Source organism: Siphateles boraxobius, unplaced genomic scaffold, assembly GCF_051911475.1.
Source record: "Siphateles boraxobius isolate OS27281-9 unplaced genomic scaffold, OSU_SipBor_1 125, whole genome shotgun sequence".
Classification (NCBI taxonomy): Eukaryota; Metazoa; Chordata; class Actinopteri; order Cypriniformes; family Leuciscidae; genus Siphateles; species Siphateles boraxobius.
In genome coordinates this window covers 142,494-169,311 of record NW_027508728.1, presented here as the reverse complement: position 1 = coordinate 169,311, position 26,818 = coordinate 142,494, and the positions used below count along the sequence as shown (strand labels likewise).

At 38.4% G+C, this 26,818-nt stretch overlaps 1 protein-coding gene across 18 annotated transcripts in view; it reads right to left on the bottom strand.

Moving 5' to 3' along the window:
• rapgef6 (Rap guanine nucleotide exchange factor (GEF) 6) overlaps window positions 1-26,818 on the bottom strand; it is a 187,406-nt gene that overhangs the window by 68,542 nt on the left and 92,046 nt on the right. For all 18 annotated transcript variants that reach the window (XM_077224609.1, XM_077224617.1, XM_077224624.1 and 15 more), the window contains one exon: window positions 7,388-7,516. In XM_077224609.1, the coding sequence (XP_077080724.1) occupies window positions 7,388-7,516 (129 nt within the window). The remainder of the gene's footprint in view (window positions 1-7,387; window positions 7,517-26,818) is intronic.

Sequence of the window (26,818 nt, the reverse complement as noted above, 5' to 3'; positions counted from 1 at the left end):
GCTGATACACTGATACAGTATACAGATGTGTGTTCAGATTATAATGACTAATGCTGATACACTGATACAGTATACAGATGTGTGTTCAGATTATAATGACTGATGCTGATACACTGATACAGTATACAGGTGTGTGTTCAGATTATAATGACTGATGCTGATACACTGATACAGTATACAGGTGTGTGTTCAGATTATAATGACTGATGCTGATACACTGATACAGTATACAGATGTGTGTTCAGATTATAATGACTAATGCTGATACACTGATACAGTATACAGATGTGTGTTCAGATTATAATGACTGATGCTGATACACTGATACAGTATACAGGTGTGTGTTCAGATTATAATGACTGATGCTGATACACTGATACAGTAAACAGATGTGTGTTCAGATTATAATGACTGATGCTGATACACTGATACAGTATACAGATGTGTGTTCAGATTATAATGACTGATGCTGATACACTGATACAGTATACAGATGTGTGTTCAGATTATAATGACTGATGCTGATACACTGATACAGTAAACAGATGTGTGTTCAGATTATAATGACTGATGCTGTCTACACTGATACAGTATACAGATGTGTGTTCAGATTATAATGACTGATGCTGATACACTGATACAGTATACAGATGTGTGTTCAGATTATAATGACTGATGCTGATACACTGATACAGTATACAGATGTGTGTTCAGATTATAATGACTGACGCTGATACACTGATACAGTATACAGATGTGTGTTCAGATTATAATGACTGATGCTGATACACTGATACAGTATACAGATGTGTGTTCAGATTATAATGACTGATGCTGATACACTGATACAGTAAACAGATGTGTGTTAATATTATAATGACTGACGCTGATACACTGATACAGTATACAGATGTGTGTTCAGATTATAATGACTGATGCTGTCTACACTGATACAGTATACAGATGTGTGTTCAGATTATAATGACTGATGCTGATACACTGATACAGTATACAGATGTGTGTTCAGATTATAATGACTGACGCTGATACACTGATACAGTATACAGATGTGTGTTCAGATTATAATGACTGATGCTGATACACTGATACAGTATACAGATGTGTGTTCAGATTATAATGACTGATGCTGATACACTGATACAGTATACAGATGTGTGTTCAGATTATAATGACTGATGCTGTCTACACTGATACAGTATACAGATGTGTGTTCAGATTATAATGACTGACGCTGATACACTGATACAGTATACAGATGTGTGTTCAGATTATAATGACTGATGCTGATACACTGATACAGTATACAGATGTGTGTTCAGATTATAATGACTGATGCTGATACACTGATACAGTATACAGATGTGTCTCGCCTTTTTTCTTATCAGTGCAAAAGAAACTCAAATAACTCCGTAGATTTTTGTCATACAGGCAAGTGTTATACATCATTAAAAACTGTTAAATGTCTTCTTTTTTTGTGTACACTAATAATAAAAACAAAAATTTGTGTTTTTTGTAAAATAAAGAAAAAAAGACGATGCACGTTCTGTCTTCTCTCTCAATGTGAAGTTCATTCTGAAACGCGACAGAAAATGATCTGTAACTCAGCCAATACTTGCCACCCACACATGAAAGTAATGTCTTTACAAAGCTTGAAGTCTCCTTTTTTAAATGAAGTAAATCATATCAAAAACAAATATTCTCTGTTTAAGAAATCCGTATGAAAGCAAGGACATGTACAGTTTCTCCAGCCCGAGCTCATTAACTTTAACGTGACCACACCCCCACACGCGCGAGCTGTTCTCATGCAAATGATCCACGTGAAGGAACGCAGAGCTGTTAACGCCCTCATCAGCTCGAAACAAAGAAGCAGCGACTCCAGTATTTCTCTACTTTTCATCAGTTTGGAAAACTGTTTGTGCTGTGGATTTACCTCAGAAGAAGACGTTTTGATTATGAGAACAATTTTTAAGGTAAGAGACATAATAGTAAGTGTTTTATTGTTGCATAAACTTTACATTGTAGCTACTAAACTGGTGCCAGCCTAAAATGTTATGAAATGAGATACAAGTAGGCCTATGCTAGTATGAGTGTTTATTCTAATATGGTGAATACTTGAATGTTTACAGTAGACCTGTGTTTACTGTTAAATACTGTGTTTGTGGATATCTGCTCAAACGTAGATGTATAATATAACAATAATGTTTCATAGTTTGGAGCGGCTCTCCCACGGCCCTCGCCTCGTCCTGCTCGCCACAAACATAATAAAGTTATGATGCCCTTTAATATCAATGACATTCAGAGCAAACCATGTCCGTGTTTGTCATGCGTTTCTTGGCTTGTCGTGTGTGCGTGAGTGTGTGTGTGTGTGTGTTTAAAGTGGGATTTGGCAGATGGGGGAACCCTCAAATTTTGTGTAGGCGCAACAGGGAAAAATGACTCATATTGAGTATCGTGGTATAGCAATACTTTTTGGGAGAAGTGTTGTCACTGTGGCAAGTATCACAATACTTATTTACTTGATATTTTAATGGCTTTATTTTGGTCCATCTACACTTATATGATGATGATACTATATTGAAATTGCTGAACACCACAATATGGAACACAACCTTGTTTTATTGTAAATTCAAACATAAAAATGGGAAGTCCAAAACTATAAATGTAACACCCCAGACAACTGTAACAGAAATAAATCAATTATGATTATGGAAATGTGTCATTTGCCTTCTTCACCCTCGACTTTTAACTCCACTGCAAAGTCCTCTTGCTCTGGCTAGAACAGCAACCGACAGGGGCGGACTGGGACATTCATTAAGCTATTAATGTATTCATTTATCTATATATTTAATTTCTCTATTTATTTATCGGAGGTGCGTTCCGGACCGTTCCGACCCTCTTTAACCCATGTGTGTGTGTGTGTGTGTGCGCGTGTGTGTGTGTGTGTGAGCACGAGAACTCCTGAAGAAGCTGTTCTTGCACTCATGCCAGATCTTTCATACGGACAGTTTCTCAAAAGCCTGACAGACATTTTCTGTTTTACACTTTCCTGGCTTTTGAAGAAACACTGTGTAAAACCAATGTTCATTTCATTATATCTTTATACTGTATTATTTATGACCATCCGGAAAAAAAAAACTTTACATACACTATTTTTTCTACTCACCCAAGCATCATATGGACACACTTTACAACACATGATCTATAATTATCAATCTAACAATAGAAGAGGAGAGGAAGCAGAACTCAGCTCATAACACGGATTCAGTGATTCTTTTGAGTCATCGTGAAAAATGAAGTTCATGCAGAAAAACGTCCAAACTCGTCCACACTTAGAAGTGAGCGAAATGAGGACCAATTTCTTCTCATTTCCCATTGCCCCTACATGTAAAGAGTGCAATGCAAAATATACCTAGCATTTTTCAGAATAAGATTAATGTTGGGGAATCAAATTTGTGCCAAATATGCAAGTTAGAGATAGAAATGGTTGAACAGTGTAATCTGGTGTAATATAGACACTGTTTCACATATTCATTATATTGTATTATGATGTCTTCATTATTTAATGCATGTTTGAATAAAGTCATGAAAATTATTATTGACATGAAATTATTAAGATAGCTATTACGTTTTTTCTTATTGTTTGGTATGTTGTGGAGAATGTGATGTAACACTTAACAATATGGTTCCTTAGTTAACCTTAGTTAACACGAACTAATAATAAACAATACCTCTTTAGCATTTATTAATCATTAACATTTACTAATACATTATTAAAATCAAAGGTTGTATTTGTTAACATTAATTAACGCACTGTGAACTAACAATGAACAGCTGTATTTTATTAACTAACATTAACAAAGATTAATAAATACAGTAACAAATGTATTGATCATGGTTAGTTCATGTCAGTTAATACATTAACTAATGTTAAATAATTAACCATATTGTAAAGTGTTACCGAAAATTGTTATGTCTGCCTTTCTGTTAATATTAATATTAAAAAAGTTAATTAGTTGTTAGTACGTCCCAAATCGTAGTATGTTGAAATGAGTATTCCAAAGATATCCGGATCCGGATGGTTTACTATGGTTTCCGGTCAGAATCCGAAGTGCAGATCCGTGAACAACACGCTAACGGCTAACAGTGGCGAGTGTATTATATTACCCACAACTAGGGTGACCACCATCAAACTAACCAGATGTGGGACGATTATAAGTTTGTGTGGGACATTACCAACACTAAAACATATCCTGAAACTGTTATATAATGTTTATCTAACTTAATAAAAACATTTGTATTCTGCCTCTCAGCTTACAAAAATTATTTGTTCTAGAAAACACCATTACATCCCAATGTAACATAACATGTCTTTATTTTACATGACATTTAAATTCAACATCACTGCGCCCAAAGACATCATGCAGATCACTATTTCTGAAACAGTTCTGACCAAGTCCAACTAAAATCCAAATAAATAAATAATGAACAAATAAAATATATACCCAACATGAATTGGTTTCATGAAAAACAAAAACGTTCATTTTTTTTTTTTTTTTTTAGAAATAATGTGAATAAAAACAACCACAGGCAAAAAGTTAATCAAATCTGTTAAATTTAAATGTAATTGACCGAATTATCCATTTGTTTTCTGACAGAAACACATGAACGAATCACCGCTCCACATTTTGATTGACAGCTGTCACAACCCACTAGTGACGTGTTTACTCCTGTGCTTTCAGCCATCGGATAGGATTTATAAACGGCTGTTGTATTTGTACTTCTGTCGAAGCGCTGTTAAATACAGGTGTAAAACTACACCGCAAAAAGAATAAATAAAATGCTTTCTTAAAAAGGCAAAGGAACGCATGCACATTTTCTTAATATGATCATTAAAAACCAACAGACTGATGAAAATAGGGGACATTTTCTCAATATGTGACGTGCGGGACGAGGAGTAACGCTGAGCGGGACCCACTCTACCCACAACCCACTGTGCACTAGACGAGGATTCGATTAGAACTACAAACACGAGTGAAAAGTGTTAAAAACTCCAGACATGGAGGACGCGCGAGTCCGGCGGTGATGTAGAGGTTCAGTAAAGGGGTTTGAGTGATTCTTTTCAGCATCTAACCTGACGAAGATCATTACAAGTTTTCCACATTATATTGCATCTGCAGAAGCATTGTGACTTTTGTAAAGACACGTTTAGACATTGACTTTTAAATGCATCATTATATTCAAATTGCAAACACACGAGGAGAGTCATCATCTCTCTCCGAAACACCAGGACATTACATTAGATGGAGGATTTTAACTGTGACGAGATGATTGACAGGCCGGTTTACAGTGACAGGATGCACGTAACTAAGCAACAGAGCTGTCCGTTAAACATCATCTGACTTTTAGGACCAATTTTATTTTCACTTTATATTAATGATCTACGTGGAGTATGTAAAGATGTAAATGTTCAGATGATGTACTCATTTTTACCCATGCTACCAATTTTGAAAAAGCGTCGATTACTTAACAATATTCAGGACAGGTTTATTAATGAACACAACAAAAACTGTGTGCAAAACAGTGAGATGAAACATTCAAATGTATTCCTGAAAGGGGAGGAGCTTGGAGTTGTTAAAGAGATCACATGTGATTCTACTCTCACTTTTAAAAGTCATGTACAAAAGTTGTCTAACATTGTAAAATGTAATTTAAAGAATTGTAGGAACATGAGGCCATCGGTGCTGCCATGTGTTTACATTCAATGCTTTTTCACATATTCAGTATTGTTTTAATAGTTGGTCATTCATAGCTGACACGACTCTGAAGTCAATAGAATCACTATATAAGTCGTCAATAAAAGTGCAGGATAAAAAAACCTCTCGTCACAATATAGTGAGTTTTTAATTTTTTTTAAATGTTTATGAAACAGAGGACATATTGAAGTATTGGTATTTATCATTATTCATAATCATAATTGGTATTTATCATTATTCATAATCATAATTGGTATTTATCATTATTCATAATCATAATTGGTATTTATCATTATTCAGAATCATAATTGGTATTTATCATTATTCATAATTGTAATTGGTATTTATAATTATTCATAATCATAATTGGTATTTATCATTATTCATAATTGTAATTGGTATTTATCATTATTCATAATCATAATTGGTATTTATCATTATTCATAATCATAATTGGTATTTATCATTATTCATAATCATAATTGGTATTTATCATTATTCATAATTGTAATTGGTATTTATCATTATTCATAATTGTAATTGGTATTTATCATTATTCATAATCATAATTGGTATTTATCATTATTCATAATCATAATTGGTATTTATCATTATTCATAATCATAATTGGTATGTATCATTATTAATAATCATTATTCATGTCATTAGAGGGGATTGTGGCCAGAAAGTATTATCTGTAATAGAGAGCAAATATTGGAATAGTTTACCGCAGTCAATAAGATATCACACATAAAGAAGTGGCTTCAGTTGTAAAAACATTTTTCTCAGTAATTTTAATAATGGGGTTTTGTGTCTTTGTAGTGTTGTGTGTATATCTTGAGTATTTGTGTACCTGCAATGGATGTGAATTAGAAATGTTGCTATAGTCCGACTTGTTTACATTTTGTATTTTGTCCAAATGTTCATTAGCATGCTATGTTCCTATCACATAAATAAACAAAGAATCAAAGCTTGCCTACTCTTTTTGCTACACACTCAAAAGTATGTGCTTTTTCTTGACAAAAACGCACAAGATTGCGCTTACAGTACAATACAGATGGTTTAACTTCTAACGCTCGAGCTCTGAACGCAAGATGGATTATCATTGCTTTTATTGTTCATCAACTATATCACCTGCACTGACACCATTATATGAGAACTGAACTGAGCTGGACAATGACATCACGGTTTTCTCCAGAACAGCTATATATATATATATATAAATGAACTAAATTAATAACTTTTTACAGCAGAAATGAACCATCACTGAACTTAAGCTGGACTGTGACGCTATTATCGTCTGGAAACAAACTTTGTTGCATTATTTTCCTGTTATCTCTGTAAAGCTGCTTTGTAACACTCACTATATAGCGCTGTATAAATAAAGGTGACTTGACTTGATATTGTCCAGTTCAATTCAATTCAATTCACATTTATTTACAGGGTTCCTACGCAGTTTGGAAAAGTATGAATTTTGATTCGAGTAAATTCCAGGTCTGGATATTGGACTATTGCCCCTATTGAGTGTTCTGAAATATAAAAGTGCATGTTATCACTGTTAAAGTACACACACTCTTCACTGGGCCTGGATGGAGATGAGGAAGAGGAAGCACCTGGTAGATGTCTGATAGGCTGCTGCTCCCCGAGTCACTGGCAATGCTGCATCCTGATTGGCTGGGAGGCATGTGCATCTGCTGGGGGGGGTGGTCCGTCAGGTGCATCTTGCTGAGGTCAACAGGAAGCTGTTCACACGAGACAGGAAGTGAGAACGGTTGAGGACATCATTTATGACTGAGAACACGGGTGAGGAAACACACGCCAACTTCAAACACACTTAATGAATGAATCTTGTAATAAAATCTCATTTATAAAACGGATAGTTCCGGTCCTGGATTCTGATTGGTTGAGCTGCGTTCGAAGCCGTTGTAAATTACTCCACACACACACACACACACACACACACACACACACACACACACACACACACACACACACACAGCTGTGAGCGCATTACACCAGTGTTACTGCACAACTGCTGTTTGTGATGCTGTGTTGCTGCATCTCTCTGACACTACATTACTTGACGGAGGAATGAATGTGTTATAATGTTATATTTTGTGTTGTTGGTGTTTATTTTATGAATACAAAATCCGCGTCGAGTCTAACAACACCTCTTAGCTGTTCTACAGTCACTGTAAATCACGGCTTCACAGGGATTATTGCTTTATTGAACAATTCCTTAATTCCTTTCATTGACAGAGGTTTACTGTTTAACTTAAAACATGGACTCACAGGGCCCTATCTTGCACCCGGCACAAATGACTTTGTACACTGACGCATGTATCACGAGGGAAATCATTGTTGTGTCCATGACGATGGGGAAAATAGGCATAAAGCTTACACATTTACCCAAATTATTATATGCATGTTTAACCTAAGCTAATTTGGGTGGGTTTGTCCCATCCCCCAATGTCACATCTCTTTCTTTTACGGCCCTGACGAGAACATCGATCTCCTCGCCTGAGGACCGATTCTGAAGCGCCTGGTAAATGCGCCGTTATAATAGTATTGCGCCATGGAACAAGCGCACCTCGTTCATCATGCTCTTAAAGGGAATGTGAAATAAAGCTCTTATTGGTTTGTTTCCCGTTACGCCCAAACCACATCTATGAATAATGAAGCTACTTCAGACCAACCCCTTTTAGATTTGCGCCAGGCGCAAGAGGCATTTATCCCGCCGGTTAAATAGCAACGGCACCGGGACCCGCCCACAAAGTTACTTGCGCTTTGACACTTGCGTTTCACATCGTTAAAATAGGGCCCAAAATCTGTGTGATGTTTTGTGTTGATATTCCAGTAACACTTTACAATAAGGCTTGTTAGTTCATGTATTAACTACCATGAGCAATACATTTGTTACTGTATTTGTTCATCTTTGTTAACATTAGTTAATAAAAATAAAGCTGTTCGTGCTAGTTCACAGTGCATTATCTAATGTTAAGTAAATGTTGAAATTAACATTAACAAAGATTAATAAATGCTGTATAAGTGCAGGTCTTTATTAGTTCATGCTAACTAATGTAGTTAACTAATGTTAACTAATGGACCTTATTGTAAAGAGTTCCTAAAAAAATGTTTTAATGTTTAACTTTGAGAAGTAAATTCGGTTGTACAATAGTTATGTCATAATTTCTTCCACTTAAACCAAACTTTTATTTTGGCGTGTTATAGTGATGTCATGGTGTGCGGAGGACAGAGAGAGAGAGAGAGAGTTGAGGATATATTTGCAACAAAAGACACACTGGAGAAGTCAAAGGCAAACCGTAACAGATAACTAACAGGACACAGGTGAACCAAATCAAAAATGAACACAGGGAACCACAGAAATGCAAAGAACATCAAAATAAAAGTCTCAGGGAACAGAACTGTGGCGAGTGAAGAGTGAAGCGCTGTGACCGTGTATGTGCCGATAGATTTTCTTTCAACAAAATATATCAGAGCGTTTTTAACAAGCTGTCCTGCTTGCGGTTGCCAGATGTCAAGAGTTTAAATCCCCCAATCAGAGCGTTTTCTCTTAAAATTATACGTTTTCTGCCCGATCTTTCTGCCCAATCTTCTCGATCTGAAAAGCACAGATGATCAGAAAACATGACAAACATGTACTGTAAGCTGAAGTGCATTGATCTCAAATTAAAGTGTGATACAGACAGTCTGTTCCTTTTCCATTTCATAGGGCCCAACGTGTTCGTAACGAAAATCCTGGGTTTGGTCCAGCACTGTTTTATCCACTTCACTGCAGAGCTTCTGTGCCTATATCATTTATATCCACATACTTTGATGGTGCGAACACATATAAACAATAACAAAGGAGCTCCTGCCGGATCTATGTTGTCTTAAACATGAGTGCTTCAAACTAAATCAAACCCTATGAGGCCTGCGCTGCTGTCAGATTAATAAATGAAGTTGTTTTTATGAATTCAATTAATTAGATATGTTTTTGATTAAGGTGAGACACGGCAGGCAAAAACTTTTTTTTTTTTCACTGGTCAATTTTGAGATTTTGGGATATTTGTCTTCAATAACATCTTCTTTCAGACTTGTGGTGAAAAAAAAGTCTGAAATACATAGCTCTTCAAACTAAATCATAACCGTACTGTACGTGGCCTGCTGACAGATGTGTGTGTCGTTTAATGCGTAAAGACACGTTTCCTCAGTGCACAGCTGTACAAGTATTTCCGTTTCACATAAAGGATCCTCTACGTTTAACTTCACAGACTTCGGTGAACGAGTGCCGGCTCGCACAAGCGGATTTGAAAGGTGGAGCAATAATCCTAGCCGTATTCTAGAATATTATTGACATATTTTGCATCCAAAAGCGAGAGCACTTGTTCATCAGGACACTAGAGTTACAGAGAGGCTGTTGATGTCAGTCTTTCATTCAGCTGGAAAGGTTATCCGTCTCTCCTAATGATGGCATTAGGGCAGAGGTGGTGCTAATTGCTTCAGTCTCACTGAGCTCACACACACACACACACACACACACACACACACACACACACACACACACACAGCGCCGGGCCGAGGGTCTCTATTAATGATGCTGGAGATTAAATATGAATGCATGCTCTGCCTTCTGCCCCACATCAGCCTGACGCCTCGATACACACACGAGTGACGCACGGGCAAATCTTCTGTGTGTGTGTGTGTGTGTGTGTGTCCTGAGCCTCTCTGTGATCCTGCGAGATACTCATACTGCAGCTATTTAAGAAGGAGCTTTATAAGACATAACTCTGTCCTTGTGGGAACTCCACTGAATTATTCAAGCGTCCCACCGCACTCACGTCTAGACACAACAACATTCAGAACGAGAGGACGACACACCCCTGCACTGATGATCACTGCTCAGATCACATGATCACTAGATCACATGATCACTGTTCAGATCACACGATCACTGTTCAGATCACACGATCACTGTTCAGATCACACGATCACTGTTCAGATCACACGATCACTGCTCAGATCACATGAGCACGGGAACACCAAAACACTGAACATCAAAACAATGTCCTCAAAAAATATTAAATAAAAGCCAAAGACTCATGTTGTTCAGTCTGTGGTGTAAAAAGCTGCATTAGTTATTAAAGAAAAAACACTTCAGCAAAACATGATCAGCTCAAAGTGTCCCAATCATTTTTGGTCCCGAATTTGTATAAATGTTACTGGTAGTCACTGTATGAAGAATATTTGGGTATAATATGTCACATTTTACTTTATTTTGCTCTCCTCACTTACATAAATTAACTATAGTGTCCTGCACACACTAGTGAAAACATCAAAAATGATATGTGGTGTCTGAATAATGTTTGGTTTGACTGTAGCTGTCAGTCATAAATCAGAAGAATTGTGTGGCATAATGAATGTAACGCTGTGTTACGCCGCTGACAGCTGAACTCCAGGGGAACACACTGGCCTTATGAACAGAGCGAGAGTTTGAAAGCAGAAACTCAAGCTCTACCTGAATTACTCACATGTACATCAGTTTAACCCATCCCACCAGTTTCATGATGAACTGAAAATAGTTTTACACTTCTCACAGTAACATAAGAGATCTCGAACATTGTGTTTTGTGCCATTGCTTTGTCAATTGAACTAAAATATAAATGATAATATACAGTATTCAACATCTGAAGTGGATTCAGTGTTTCTGCTTGTGCTGTTTAATGTGCTTTTGGAGATGCAATGATCACCAGATATGATGTTATGTGGACAGATTACAGCATTGCACAAGATTTGTAATGAGAAGCGTTTGCAAAAATGATGTTAAAGACACTTAAACATCTCTTTTACATCTAAATAAAAGCTTTAGGGTTTAAATCTAACAAATGAGGAAATTAATTCATAAGTACAGCAACTTTACTGTTGTAAAGTAAAATAATTCATATAATTGTCAATATTTTATTTTATTTTACAAGGCAGATGTATTAATAGAGAAATATTTGTCTTGGAGATACATTAAAATATTATTATTACTAATCCTTTTATTATATTCTAATAGTTTTGCTTCCTAAAACACAAGTGATAATGAGACTATCACTCTTTAAAAAAGTCCACGCAGAGCCTGAATTTCTTTAGGAAAATGTGGGAATCCCCCCACAGGAGACTCTTATCGGGGGATTTCCTTATTTAAAGGGGGAGTCGGGGGTTTTGATTTATTTTTTTATTACTCATTGTATTTGTGTTTTTACTATGGGGTAGTTTTGTTGCGCATGAGTTTACACACAGCACAAGGAGGCTTGATATCAACCTTAATTTGAAATTACAAAAATAAAGACTCTGCCAACACAGAAAACTTGAAAAGTGAAACCCAGTAACTCTGCTTTAGTGAGTCTCTCTCTGCAAACGTATGAATAAGATCTTATTATAATATTACCGGCTCTTAATCTGCACGTTTACACACACCAGCCGACATTTAGTTTCAGAAGCGACAACAGAGAGCAGTTCTAACGCAACGATGAAAGATCCAGCAAAGCCTGAAACTGTTGTGTCGTTGAGACGAGCACTGAACACTATTGACCAGAACATGTCACCGCTGTCTTATAAACACCTCAGGAACTGTGGACACTTGTGTAGAAGTTCAACATGATGATGAGATGATCAGTGTAACTCCACAACAACTACATAAACGTCTCCACTAACATTCAGAAACTCTTCCTGAGTCTCTCCGTAAGGCTGCACTCGCTACTGGTTATTCTGGGATTCTGGATGAGTGAGATCGGCCTGTTTTGTTATTGCTGGAGTTTCTGAAGCTCGTGTAAAGACTCCGCCCTCTTCTGAATGGAGGCGGAGCAAAAGCTCATTTGCATTTAAAGGGACACACACAAAAACGGCGTGTTTTTGCTCACACACAAAAAGTGTCCATTTTAAGAAAAAAACTTAAATATGATCTGTGGAAATTTTTAGCTGAAATTTCACTAACACATTCTGGGGACACCGTAGATTTACGTTACATCTTGTGGAAAAGGGCATAATATGTAAAGGTTTAAGGTTATGAGGTAGGTCTTAAAGTTCAGGAATTGAATAAATTGAATGTTGCATTGTATAAATTAAGTCCAGATGAATTATTCTCACTATCTTTTGTTGTTCGATTAACATTAAAGACACAGACAGCTGCAGGAATATTAGGCTGCTGTCACTTTAAGAGCGAATGCACAGATCCAATATACTGATACACGTGTTTTCTTTCTCTACTGTTTATGCTCTCTTAAGACCTCACTGCCTGCATCTATGTGAATACTCACTCAACAACATGTGCGTTTCTGACCGCCTTGTGTCTGTGCCGTCTAGCTCCCTCTAATCACTTTCACTTTCATTCTCACACACTGACTCGTTCATTCATCCCGACACTGACCGACGACACGCCAGTGTGTCAGGGCCTTTATAACTGCATGCGAGTGAATGACAGTCAATGCACTTACTGTACATTTACACATTCAAAGGCAGTCGCTCTCAAACTGTAGTCCGTGGAGCACTGGGGGTTGATTTAAAATATACAAAATATAGTTATAAATAAAATTGGTATAATGGTTTAAATAAACGGTTGAATGACACTCATAAAGACTTCCCTTGTTTCATTACTGTTTGAATCTGCATTTCTGATCGAATATCTTGAATAAAATACTTAAACAGACATTTGTCTCCACCTACTGGTATTGTTATAAATGATAATTATAACAGTTATGACTCAAAAAGCAACTTTTGAATTAACAGTGAATTATCCATGTTGAATTAATTATCGAAAGACCAACTCAGGTGATTGACTCAATAATAAACATGTGTTTTAGGGGTGTAAATGAAGCACTGATCTAAGAGGGTGTGATGATGTTTTTGTCTGTTATCTACAGCTGGACACACACACGCTCACTCAACAGACACTTGACAGATGTAGCGCTGTGAACATGATCGGATCTGGTGTTTGTGGTCCTGCTGGTGTCAGTGAAGCGTGTCCTGATGACCTGATGAATGAGGCAGGCTCCTGCGGTGATGTGCCTCTCGTTAGATGGTAGATGTGCTAATTCTCCAGGAGCTAGCGCTCTCATAGACGATCAATACTGCACATGTTTAATGCTATTACAGCAGCACACACATTACACTCAGAGAGAACCAGAACAACACTGAATAACAACTAAACACACACACACACCCCTAAACACTATGGGTGTAAATTGGACGTTTTGTCACGATACGATCCGACATAGATCCTCTTACATTATTACACGGCTCTGTGGAATGCTTGATTCTGATTGGTCAATCGCAGCGGTTTATTATTCCCAGATAACAACAGAACACACAAACACAGGCTCATCCGGGTCACTGAAGTCAGCAGCGCTACACGCTCGCTAGGAACGGGTTTTCCTCGTGGAAGTTTTGCGTTCGGTGAGCTAATAAATGATATTAAAACTCAGTCAAGTCAATATTTTGTGTACAGTTATTTAACTATGCCATCCAGTATCGTGGACTCGCTCGCTCTTGTTTCATACAAACGCAGATGCTGCCATTTTGTGATTATTGTTTGGTACACAGTTGGATTATAAGATATTGTGATATAAGGGTGTTGATATTGTGAATCAATGTATGGAAAACACTGTAATATAATTTGACAGCTATCAATTATAGTTAAACCTCTCCATCTTCACTGTCACGCTTAGTAACACAAGTGCAACAGTGAAAGACCCTCTCCAACAGCGTCACGCCGCGTTCCCAATGTTGTTTAAGAGACATACTGCGGTATATTAAAAATGCATATCATAAAAATAAACAGCGGTATTCAGTATGAACCGGTGTACGCCCAGCACTCAGACCAAAGCAAGTGAATCAGGACGTGAATCACAGATGCATCCTGAAGAGGAGGCTTTCTATCCTGTGCTTTATAAAGTAAGCACTGTCCTCCGTTATAGACGGGGGACATGGGAAACCAAAGCATAATAATGCCTTTTGTCTGCGAATGGTTTGCGGTTGGTCTCGTTCCTGTTGTAAACTGGCTGTTTCATTAATTAGAAAGTCATAAAAGCATGACTATACACTGTTGTTACGTTGGAGTTTGCTTTATAGAGGACTGATGTAGGGATTGGGGGATAAAAGCAAGCGAATGCCCGAAATAATCCTCTTCTACTTCCACAATGCGAGGCCAAATAAAAGATGTGCTCCATCATTGAGTGGAAACTCTTACCGTTTGAATATTATCCAAGCAGAAGCTGAGAGCTTTTAGCGGCTCTATCCTGGGAGGTTTAGGGTGTCATGTGGACAGGAAGGCTAGTTGATCAGGATCAATACACTCAGCATTAGCCTCAACACGTTCCTTTCCATCGGTAAATTATGAGTCAAGGCAAACGCTGCCTTCAGTTCCTGTTACTCACCAGTTCTGCTGACTGAAAGCAAATCTATGAGTGAAAGCGTGACCATCGGCAAAACACACAAAAACAAAGGTCAGAGCCTCATGGCTTTACATTGGGTTAGATGAATGTCAAGAAAAGGTGCACGTGGGGTCCTGATGGAGACTGAACGCGTTACAGACCTGTGATAAAAGATTTACATGTCACGACACGCAGGCTAAACTGGGTTAAATACTAGCAGGATGATATTCCTGTAAGTCATTTACATCTTCCCATGTATCTTCACTCTACAGTCACTAATGATATACATTTGCATCAGGGTTATTATAGTCATGTAAAACTAAAACTAAAACCATCAAATATATTTTCGTTACTTGAAGTAAAACTGAAATAAAAATGATATACTATCCTATAACCTAATAAAAACTACAATAGAATCTAAATAATATTAAATGAACATTGATTTGCATGTATTCTCATCAAAACGTCTAAAATTGGCTAGAAGTGTGACACTGCTAATGTGTGTAACGTACTTTCGAAATCAACTGTGGACGTGATTGTATTCAACACTTTTTAAATGACTCCTATATTAACAGATTATTCAAGCTCTGCACCAGCTCTTTCAATTGGACAGAAAAGTTTCATATATCTGTGACTTGAGTCTTGTAGAATGAAAACTCTGCAGGATTTAAAGTTTACATATTATGCCCTTTTCCACAAGATGTAATGTAAATCTACGGTGTCCCCAGAATGTGTCTGTGAAATTTCAGCTGAAAATTCCCACAGATCATTTATTATAGCTTGTCAAATTTGCCCCTTTTTGTGTGTGAGCAAAAACGCGCCGTTTGTGTGTGTCCCTTTAAATGCAAATGAGCTTTTGCTCCGCCTCCATTCAGAAGAGGGCGGAGTCTTTACACGAGCTTCAGAAACTCCAGCAATAACAAAACAGGCCGATCTCAGTCATCCAGAATCCCAGAATAACCAGTAGCGAGTGCAGCCGTACGGAGAGACTCAGGAAGAGTTTCTGAATGTTAGTGGAGACGTTTATGTAGTTGTTGTGGAGTTACACTGATCATCTCATCATCATGTTGAACTTCTACACAAGTGTCCACAGTTCCTGAGGTGTTTATAAGACAGCGGTGACATGTTCTGGTCAATAGTGTTCAGTGCTCGTCTCAACGACACAACAGTTTCAGGCTTTGCTGGATCTTTCATCGTTGCGTTAGAACTGCTCTCTGTTGTCGCTTCTGAAACTAAATGTCGGCTGGTGTGTGTAAACGTGCAGATTAAGAGCCGGTAATATTATAATAAGATCTTATTCATACGTTTGCAGAGAAAGACTCACTAAAACAGAGTTACTGGGTTTCACTTTTCAAGTTTTCTGTGTTGGCAGAAGCACCGGATTACAGCACTTACACACGGACAAACTCAGATTTTCATGATATATCTCCTTTAAATGAAAGAACCTTTCAGTGAACAGTTCTTAAAAGAACCATTTTTTTCTTAATGTGAGGAATAGTGTTGTAGTACGAGATTTTTTTTTGTCTCGACAGCAATTGGTGATAATTCATAAATATGACCACATTAAAAATGTTATATTGATTTAACACAAACGTTCAATCAACAAAATTGCATGCAGCTGTAATAGTATCTAACAAATGTTAGTTGAATGTCGTTGTTAGTGATTTCATTTGATTGTTAACAGCTCTATTGGGTTTTATTATTCTAACTGTATATATTGATTAAATAAGACATTTCCCAAGCAGTGAATGTGTATCTTTTAGATAAATTTAAGAAGTGCTGGTCTTTTCTTGGTCTCAACACACACTTGTCCAAATGCAAATGTTTTGGTCTTGACTACAACAATAGTGAGGAAGATTTTAATAACCCTTTTCCCACTATAATCCAATGGAAAGTTTCAATGGATGTTAAAGATTGTTCATGGAACCATTAATGCCCTTAAAGTAGTGACCGTGAGAGACCTGATATCCGAGAACTGAAACACGGACACTTGTTCGGGGAGATGTCGGCTGGAGGCTTTCAGAGAGCCTTTAATAACATTGCCAGGCGATCGGCTGCCAAGTTCAAAGATGGCCAGACCCCGGGACATTAATGGAGCCGGAGAGTGCAGCCGAGACACAAAGCTGAAGGCCAATTATCGGCTCCTGAATTATGAATGATGGAGATTTTCCAGCGCGGACATATCACAGCACGTCACAAGCGCAGATCGGATCCCGGGAACATTATGAGGCTGTTGCACACCAACTATCCTGAATGTAGATCAAAGAAAATGTATGTATGCATTCAAACAGATAAAACAGGGAATGAAGACATATACCGGGATATGCACATTATCGTGAGGTAGCCCGCACTATAAAATAACATGACCTTTGACCCGTCTTCGTTAAATTGATCCGAGTTCACCCGAGCCTCATGTTGTTTATGACTGTATATCCCCGGAGTGGACATTAGTCAGAGTGGCAGTAAATCTCTAGAGACTTTCACAGGGTTTTTTTTCTGTTTTTTTTGTGTTTTGTGCGATCTAAATGACTGATTATGTGGCTGTAATTTCCAGAAAATTCTGTGGAAAATTTCTTAGTAATTTTGTTTTGTAATTAGTATACCACATTTACCATATTATTACACTAGATGTACAATAGTCATACATAACAGAACGGGGGAAAAAGCAGAAAGTATATTGTCTTAATTCAGGTACAAAAAAATGAAAAAATACAAAAATTAAAATTAATTAAAAAAATTATTAAAAAAACACCTCATATTCTTTACTGTATGAATTAAATATACGGATCTTTATTAAAGCTATAAAAATGGATCAGTCGAGAGCAGTGAGTGATTCTCTCTGTGTTTTGTTTTTTGACTAACATTAATGACACAGGTTTATTATGGTGCTGTCACTTTAAAATGAAAATCAGCCCATGATTTACTCACCCTCAAGTCATCCTAGGTGTATAAATACACCTACAAATAAATTTAAAATATCCATATTTTAAACTTTATCGACTAAAATAACTAGCTTCCGGGAGACGGCCGTGCGCATCGATTTACGGCGAAAGAGTAACACTTGACCTGACGCATGACCTCTGACCCGTCGCATGACCTCTGACCCGTCGCATGACCTCTGACCCGACGCATGACCTCTGACCCGTCGCATGACCTCTGACCCGACGCATGACCTCTGACCCGACGCATGACCTCTGACCCGACGCATGACCTCTGACCCGACGCATGTCCTCTGACCCGACGCATGTCCTCTGACCCGACGCATGACCTCTGACCCGACGCACGACCTCTGACCCGACGCACGACCTCTGACCCGACGTACGACCTCTGACCCGACGCATGACCTCTGAGCCGACGCATGACCTCTCACCCGACGCAAGACCTCTCACCCGACGCATGTCCTCTGACCCGTCGCATGACCTCTGACCCGTCGCATGACCTCTGACCCGACGCATGACCTCTGACCCGAAGCATGACCTCTCAGCCGACGCTTGTCCTCTGACCCGTCGCATGACCTCTGACCCGACTCATGACCTCTGACCCGAAGCATGACCTCTGACCCGACGCATGACCTCTGACCCGAAGCATGACCTCTCAGCCGACGCTTGTCCTCTGACCCGTCGCATGACCTCTGACCCGACTCATGACCTCTGACCCAACACATGACCTCTGACCCAACACATGACCTCTGACCCGACGCATGACGTAATGATGTAACGCGGAAGCACAGAGGACAGAGCAAAACAAAACACCGGTCACAAATTAAAGTCTAAAACGACCATTTATAAAGATAAGCTCATTTTCTTACACAATTTTTTTGTGAACTATCCCTTTAAGATGTAATGCACAGATTCGCATGCGTTTTCTTTCTCAACTGTTTACGTTCACTTTAACAATGACTTTAACAACCGTGTTTAAGTGAATACTTCACACGATGGGCATTTTGACACGTGTGTGTGTGTGTAATTTTCTGTCATAATCATTTAACAAACAAGTATTCATTACTTTAATGAGCTCATTGTTTCTGCCTTAAATTATTACATTGTTGAAATTAATAAATGTTTAGCTGACTGTGATGTTGTATATGTACATTTCTGAAAAGCATAACTTGGACAGTTTCCTCTGATAACAGATAACTGTAAATTGTAATGTGGACTCATGCATGTTCTGTAAAGCTGCGTTGAAATGTGTGATAGTTGGCTTCAGGTGTGTGTTAGTCAGCACTATATCGCTGCATTGAGCTCTTTTTTCATGGCTTATAACTCTTTTTAACATTAAACAGGTCTCGTGCTTTACGTCCTCATTCATGCACATTTCTTTTACACACTAAAATATCTTACGACTTACACATTTAAGTAGTACTGCCTTTTTCGCAATCATTTTAATGACGAATTTTGAAGGATTGCAACAAAAATGCATCATTTTGTTGACTTTTGCATCGTGTTCTGCAATCGCGGAGCTGCAAAACTGGAGGGAATTATATAAGAAAGAAAGGAGAAATGAAGAAAGTATCTTGAGACTGAGACTGCCAGTCCTTCTGCTAATATGTGCAACACAGAAGACATTAAAACCGAGTGAATGATGTCAGGGTTTCCCCTTTAGACCTAGTCTACCGAACACATAAAACAGCCTTTAGCATTTCAGTGTTGATTTGGGCTGGCAGTATTAGTGAATGAGTAAAGTGTGAATGTGAGCTTCATAATGAAGGCAGACACACACACACGAGTGGGTTCCCTCATGAATCATGGCTGAAGCGACGGCGTGTGTTGTAAAGCCGGACTCGACTGCATATTGCAACAGTATTTCATGAATAGAGGAAGTCCAGAGATAACGCTGTTATTTATTTTCCATCTTGCTCAGAGGAAGGAAAGTTCCTCTATTAACTCATCAAAACACAAACGCATCTTGAAAACGCACGTTAAGGCCCGTTCAGACCATACGATAACTATAAAGTATTAAAGATAAGTATTTTACCTGTATTTGTGTTTTCTTTTAATTCTTGTGCCTGATAAGCACTGAATTGATTTGTTTGGAAAAGTGCTATATAAATAAAATTAGCTTGCTTGCTTGCTAAAGATAACTATATTAGCGTACACACCGGTGGACGATATCGTTTAGTTAATTCTAAGCGTGTGCTTGTCTGTCACTTTAAATGCTCGAGCTCGTAACAGCAGGAAGGATTCTGATTGGCTGACAGTGTTTTTATTGTTCATCAGCTGGATAAACTCGTTCTGAAAGTGATTTCAAACGATAGTGATAGCTGTGGTGGTGAATCTGCTATACTTTGTGATTTGCTCAAAATACCCAACAGATAATTTTCTACAGCATGTTTAAATTGTCACTTTTTGAGGCTCAGAAAAACGCACCGTTTTAGTGTGTATCCCTTTAAATGCAAATGAGCAGCTGCTGCCGGCCCAGAGGGCGGAGCTTCACGAGCTCGCAGGACGTGTGTCAGGACAAGCTCTCATCTCACGGAATGATAATATCAAAACATAAACTCTCAGTAGCCGTGTTCATTTCGACCCGGAGTCGGACAATAATGCCCACAGAGCCAGATAATATATGCTGTATGGACACTGAACAGGTACAGTCTAGTTTAATTACGGTTATAACTTGTTTTTCTATCTTTCTTTTATCCACTATTAGTACAAGCCTGTTTTAGCGGATCGCGTCCGAATGTTGTAAATACATACTGATGAGTTCAATGAAGTTTATTGTACATCACACAAAAGATGAAGCGTCAATTTCACTCTAGAAAATCACTGTAAGAGCTGAATAAACACTGTAACGTTATAAGAAGTCTGCATTAAAGTATTATCCATAAACTCTCTCCCTCTCCCTTTCATTATTATCAACATACACAGCGAAGTACAAAAAACACTCGTTACAACTAACAGTAAACAAATATTATACACACCTTTTCAGGGGGTGCTTAATAAACTGGTAAACTGTATATCCGTAAAACAACTCCTATGAACTGTAATAAAGTGCGCGCTCTCACTTTCATTACTGCCATGATCAATAATGTTAGGCCTATCGCTCCAGTAAATAAACAGAGCTATGTGGATTAATACATCCAGCTACACAACACCGACAACGCTTGGAGGACATTCTCGTCAGTGCAGCAATGGCGGATGTGTACAACTCTCAACTCGCTGTGAACTCGATCAGGGCGGTCTATGTTAGAACGGCAGTGTCTGTCAACACTCGTGGGCGGGGCCTGTGTCTGTCAACACTCGTGGGCGGGGCCTGTGTCTGTCAACACTTGTGGGCGGGGCCTGTGTCTGTCAAGACTCGTGGGCGGGGCCTGTATCTGTCAAGACTCGTGGGCGGGGCCTGTGTCTGTCAACACTTATGGGCGGGGCCTGTGTCTGTCAACACTCGTGGGCGGGGCCTGTGTCTGTCAACACTCGTGGGCGGGGCCTGTGTCTGTCAACAATCGTGGGCGGGGCCTGTGTCTGTCAACACTCATGGGCGGGGCCTGTGTCTGTCAACCCTCGTGGGCGGGGCCTGTGTCTGTCAACAATCTTGGGCGGGGCCTGTGTCTGTCAACACTCATGGGCGGGGCCTGTGTCTGTCAACACTCGTGGGCGGGGCCTGCGGCTTTAGTGACGTCACTAAAACCACATTCGGTTTTAGCATGAACAGTGGGTGTATTTTTATCACTGCAGGGTGGTTGTGTACACACACTGCCATCACACATTTATGTCCAAACACCATGCAAAAGTGAATTTTGCATAATAGGTCCCCTTTAAAGGCACACTATGCAGGAATTCTGTTTTTGTCGAACAACGCCCCCTAGAGTCGCTGTAGGGAACTTGTATTTAACGCTACTGTCGTAAATCCCACTCACGCAGAGCGTCTCTGCACTCACGGCCTCTGCACTTTATAATAATAAAGTAGCCTACTGCGTTTGATGGCTTATAACGTTTTTACATGATTGCAGCTAAATTACAAGTAAATAGCCAATAGCCTAGGCTACTGTATAATTTCATTTGTGTTTTTTGAATGTAATTAAACATTACAAAATGCCAGATGACATCAGTAAAGTTACATGTACGTCGCATTATTTCGTAACAATGTCCGTTATGATGTCGTTAGACATGATTATTGCAATTTATCATAATAGTTTGCAAATTGCTCTCATTTACACTATTTACGACGTGTAGGCTTATTTATGTCCTGATAATTATGTGAGATATTGACAGCTGTTCTCATGATAATCACAGGAATCAACTTTAACAGTGAAAGCCTGAGCGAGTGACTCTTGTCTGGTTCCTCACGCATAGACGGCCACCATGCAAACCGAAAAAAGTCATATAACCATTCTGCTAAAAAAACGGCATAGTTCCCCTTTAAAAGTGACAATGCACATTAATCAACATGAGTACAAAGTCCAGCATGTAAATGTGCCAGATTTACCCAGTCAGGCTAATTTTCATCTGCAGTCCCTATAGCAGGTTGATGATTAAAACAATAAATACACTACAACAATACAATATTAAAGAGGTGTATAGACACACATTAGGATGCATCAACAACACACAAGCACACACAGAAACACAACTATAGCGATCAATACAAACACATTGTTCTGTATTATGGCAGCATATTTGATTTGTCAATAACCAATGTTTTATGGATTTGGAGAATGATTTGATAGATGTGATGTTCCTCAGGTCTGTGGGTTTGGTAAAAGAGAAAGCTGACTGTCCAAAACTGCTTTTTCTACATGGTATTCTACAATCCCCTCTTGTGGACGCTCTGGTGGAGGAGTTCAGATTTTGTTGACGAATGTATTGAGCGGAGGGGGAGCCATACCATGAAAAACTTTATATACAAGTAAAATATCTGCAAACTTAATCATGTTTTCCCAATTTAGCAGATCACTTTTTATCCAACGTTTTTAAGGCCCGTTTATAAAGTGTTTCAACTGTTTGTAATGTAGTCCGACCTCTCTGTGTAAGACAGTAATTCATGTGTGATAAACTCATAGCATTAATATATAACTTTGAGGCCTTTATTCCTTATGTGTCTGAAATTTGCCAAATTTCAAATACTTTAATATTGAGAACGATTTTTAGAATTATATAGGTGACACTTCAACAACGTCAGTTAGCATGAACTAAGATGAACAATACTTCTACAGCATTTATTAATCTGAGATAATATTAACTTCAACATTTACTAATACATTATCAAAATCAAAGGTTATCATTAGTTATTGCACTGTGAACTACATGAACAAACAATGAACAGCTGGATTTTTATTAACTAACATTAACAAAGATTAATAAATACAGTAACAAATGTATTGCTCATTGTTAGTTCATGTTAGTTAATACGTTAACTAATGAACCTTATTGTAAAATGTTACCATTAAATCTTTATAGTCATTGTCCTTGGTGTGAACGGGTTTTTATTCTTCATAATAATTCATCATAACTGACTCTGAACTCCTGTATGACACGCCCACTTCTCACCATCCAATCAAATCGTGTGTTTCCCTCATCGAACGTGTTATGTTTCGATAGTGTTGTTGTTCTGGGTCACTGTAGTCTGACATGCTGAAGAGTGACACACTGATGTTTGTTCCAGCAGCCTCAACCAATCACATGAGTTTGGGGGCGGGACTATCTTTCTGACAGATGGGAATGTTTGAGAAGCATGTTTGGTTATTTTTGCAATGCAATTTGGATTTGCCATCTTCAGCAGGGTGTCTCACTCAGGTCCTGGAAGGCCTGCAGAGTTTAGCTTCAACCTTAATTAAACGCACCTGATCCAGCTAATCAAGTCCTTCAGGTTTATCTGTAAAACTACAGGTTTGTGTACAGGAACAGGGTTGGAAATTAACTCTGTATGGCTGATTTACACCCGTGATGTACAGTAATAACACCCGAGTGATGAAACCACTGATATATATATATCATATTCTGGTAAAAAAAAAAAAAAAAAAAAGCATTAGTAACACTTTACAATAAGGTTCATTAATTAACATTCATTAATGTATTAACTAACATGACTAAACAATGCATGACTGTATTTTTATTGATTAACTTCAACAAAGCTTAACAAATACAGTAACAAATGTATTGCTCATGGTTAGTTCATGTTAGTATAGTATCTTTGTTAACGTTAATTAATAATTCAATGTTTGGTCATGTTAGTTCACAGTGCATTATCTAATGCTAACAAGATTTTAATAAAGCATTAGTAAATGTTGAAATTAACATTAACAAAGATTAATAAATGCTGTTTAACTGCAGTTCATGCTAATTAATGTAGTTAACTAATGAACCTTATTGTAAAGTGTCACCAAAACATTTATCCGAGCTCGAGATTCCCAGATGTTTTCCCTTCTCCCAGGCAGCGGATGCACGAAGAAAGAGAAGGAGAGCACAGATACGCACAAACACACACGCAATCGACACACACACACAACCATTACGACATCACTTACTTTGGAGGACCACGGCTGCAAGCAGTTGGCATAGCAACGGACGAGGAAAGCCATTTCCCAATAAAAAAAGGAAACTTTCCAGTAAAAAAAAAAAAAAAAAAAGGAAGAGCAAGTTCCTCTCAGAATCCAAACAAATAAAGGCTCGACCCGGCCGAGATGTCAAAGAACGAGCCAATCACGTATCCATGTCATCGGGAATCGCCAGGAACGAGCCTTGCAGGATCCAAAACTTCATCTTCACACGAGCTCATGAAGTCCTGGAGTCCGGGATGAGGACGGATATAAACTAGCATATGCAAAACTATATGCAAACTAGCGCCCGCATCCGTCTGGTCCAGAATGAGCTTTCTGTGGAGAACGGAGCGTTCCCTGGAGACTCGAGACCCGCGCATCGACCGCAGGATCCGCCGCTGGAGACGAGCGTCTGGGAGTGAGAGAAGCCGGCAGAAAACATGACATCACCTGCGCTGGGAGGAGGGTGGGGTAAGATGGGCCGACTGCATTAGAGCCATTGGCTGAGAGGAGGAGAGGAAACACGAGCGTCTTTATTGACCAGCGTCTCCTGCACTGCAAAACATGCTCGTCTTGTTTCCAGTCCGAATATCCAAACATTCTTAAATCGAGAAGCATTTACTAGACGAGTGAAATCACATGAGAAATTATACCTTGTTTTCTTAAAAAAAAAGAAAAAAATGAAGTGAGTTTTTGCTTAAAACAAGCAAAGTGATCAGCCAATGGGGTGAGAAAAATAACCTTGTTTTCCACGAGAACTGGGATTCAGGAGAGGAAACACAAGCGCTTTTATTGATCAGAACGCGTCCTCTGTAAAAGCCCATTGTGCACACACTCCACAAACGAGCGTAAATCACTGCGGATGTGTAAAGCACTCGCTATGCTAATGTGTTTTGTGAGCGTGACAAAGGAGCACGAGGGAAAAAAGCAGAAGAGATGAACCTCTCAAGCACTTGATCCTGTTATTAAGTCAGGAATGCTGGGACACACGCACTGAACCTCTGATGATGGGATGCATTGGGAAGCGCATACGATTCCCTCGGCTCAGGAGCTGAGGCATGACATCATCTCTTTCAGAGGCAGCCAATCAGAGCGCAGCACATGGAGCTTCCCGAGGCACAGGACACACGCTGGTGTGAAGGATTATGGGGATTGCTACACACTGCACACAATGCAGGGTTTCATCAAACACATTAATCAACATTCATTCATATGAGAACATTAACTGAACAGAGATAGCATAAAGATGCAGTCCTCTATGAGCTCAGAGCAAACGGGATCGACACAACATACAGGGTCATTATCCATGTAGCTCGGGATGTTTTCTAATCACGATTGAAAAAATTCAATTCACATTTTACTTTAAAAACAAAAATGTCTCTCCAGATTCAGTATAAAAAGCATATTTAGCTCATTTATTTCAAGAAAACACAGAAACAAACCACTAATACATTATAATAAATGCAACAACAAGAATAAATCAATTAGCTTTATTTAGCCTAATATAATATTCAGATGGATTTTTGTTCATATATTTGAAAATGGTGAAATATATTTGTTCAATGTCCACTCTATGCTGAGTCAACTATAAATGTGCTTTATAAATAAACTGAAACTATTAGTGAGCCATTCATATGGTGAAATGTGTCATGTTCAGCATATGACAGAAAATATTAGAGACTTGGTAGAGCTATAATACTATATTTGTGTTGTAGAGATGTTTTTCATGTAACATGCATGATGTGTGTAGTAAAACTTGTGAGATTTAATTCCAAAAAAGAAAAAAAAGTTTGGGGGCGGGGCTATCTGTCTGTTTGACCAATGGCAGACAGGACATGTTCAGAAGAAAAAATTACACACTGCATCCTGAAATATTACTTTAAAACCATAATAATATTAAAAATATTAACTTTTGCCCTTCCACCCTGTGCAGTACTTGTTTATTATACTGTAATTCATGCACTAAAAAAATCATGGGTTATTTTTTCTACCCAAGCCCTGGCTTGAGCCTTTTGGGCAATTTTTTGGGATTATTTTTTCAGTATTTGGATAACAACCCAGTAGTTGGGAAGTTTTCTTGTTTGTGTACATTTTATCAGGGATTAAAGTGAAAAAAATTCTTCTGACTGAAAATTTTTTTCAGGCCAAGTCATATTCCT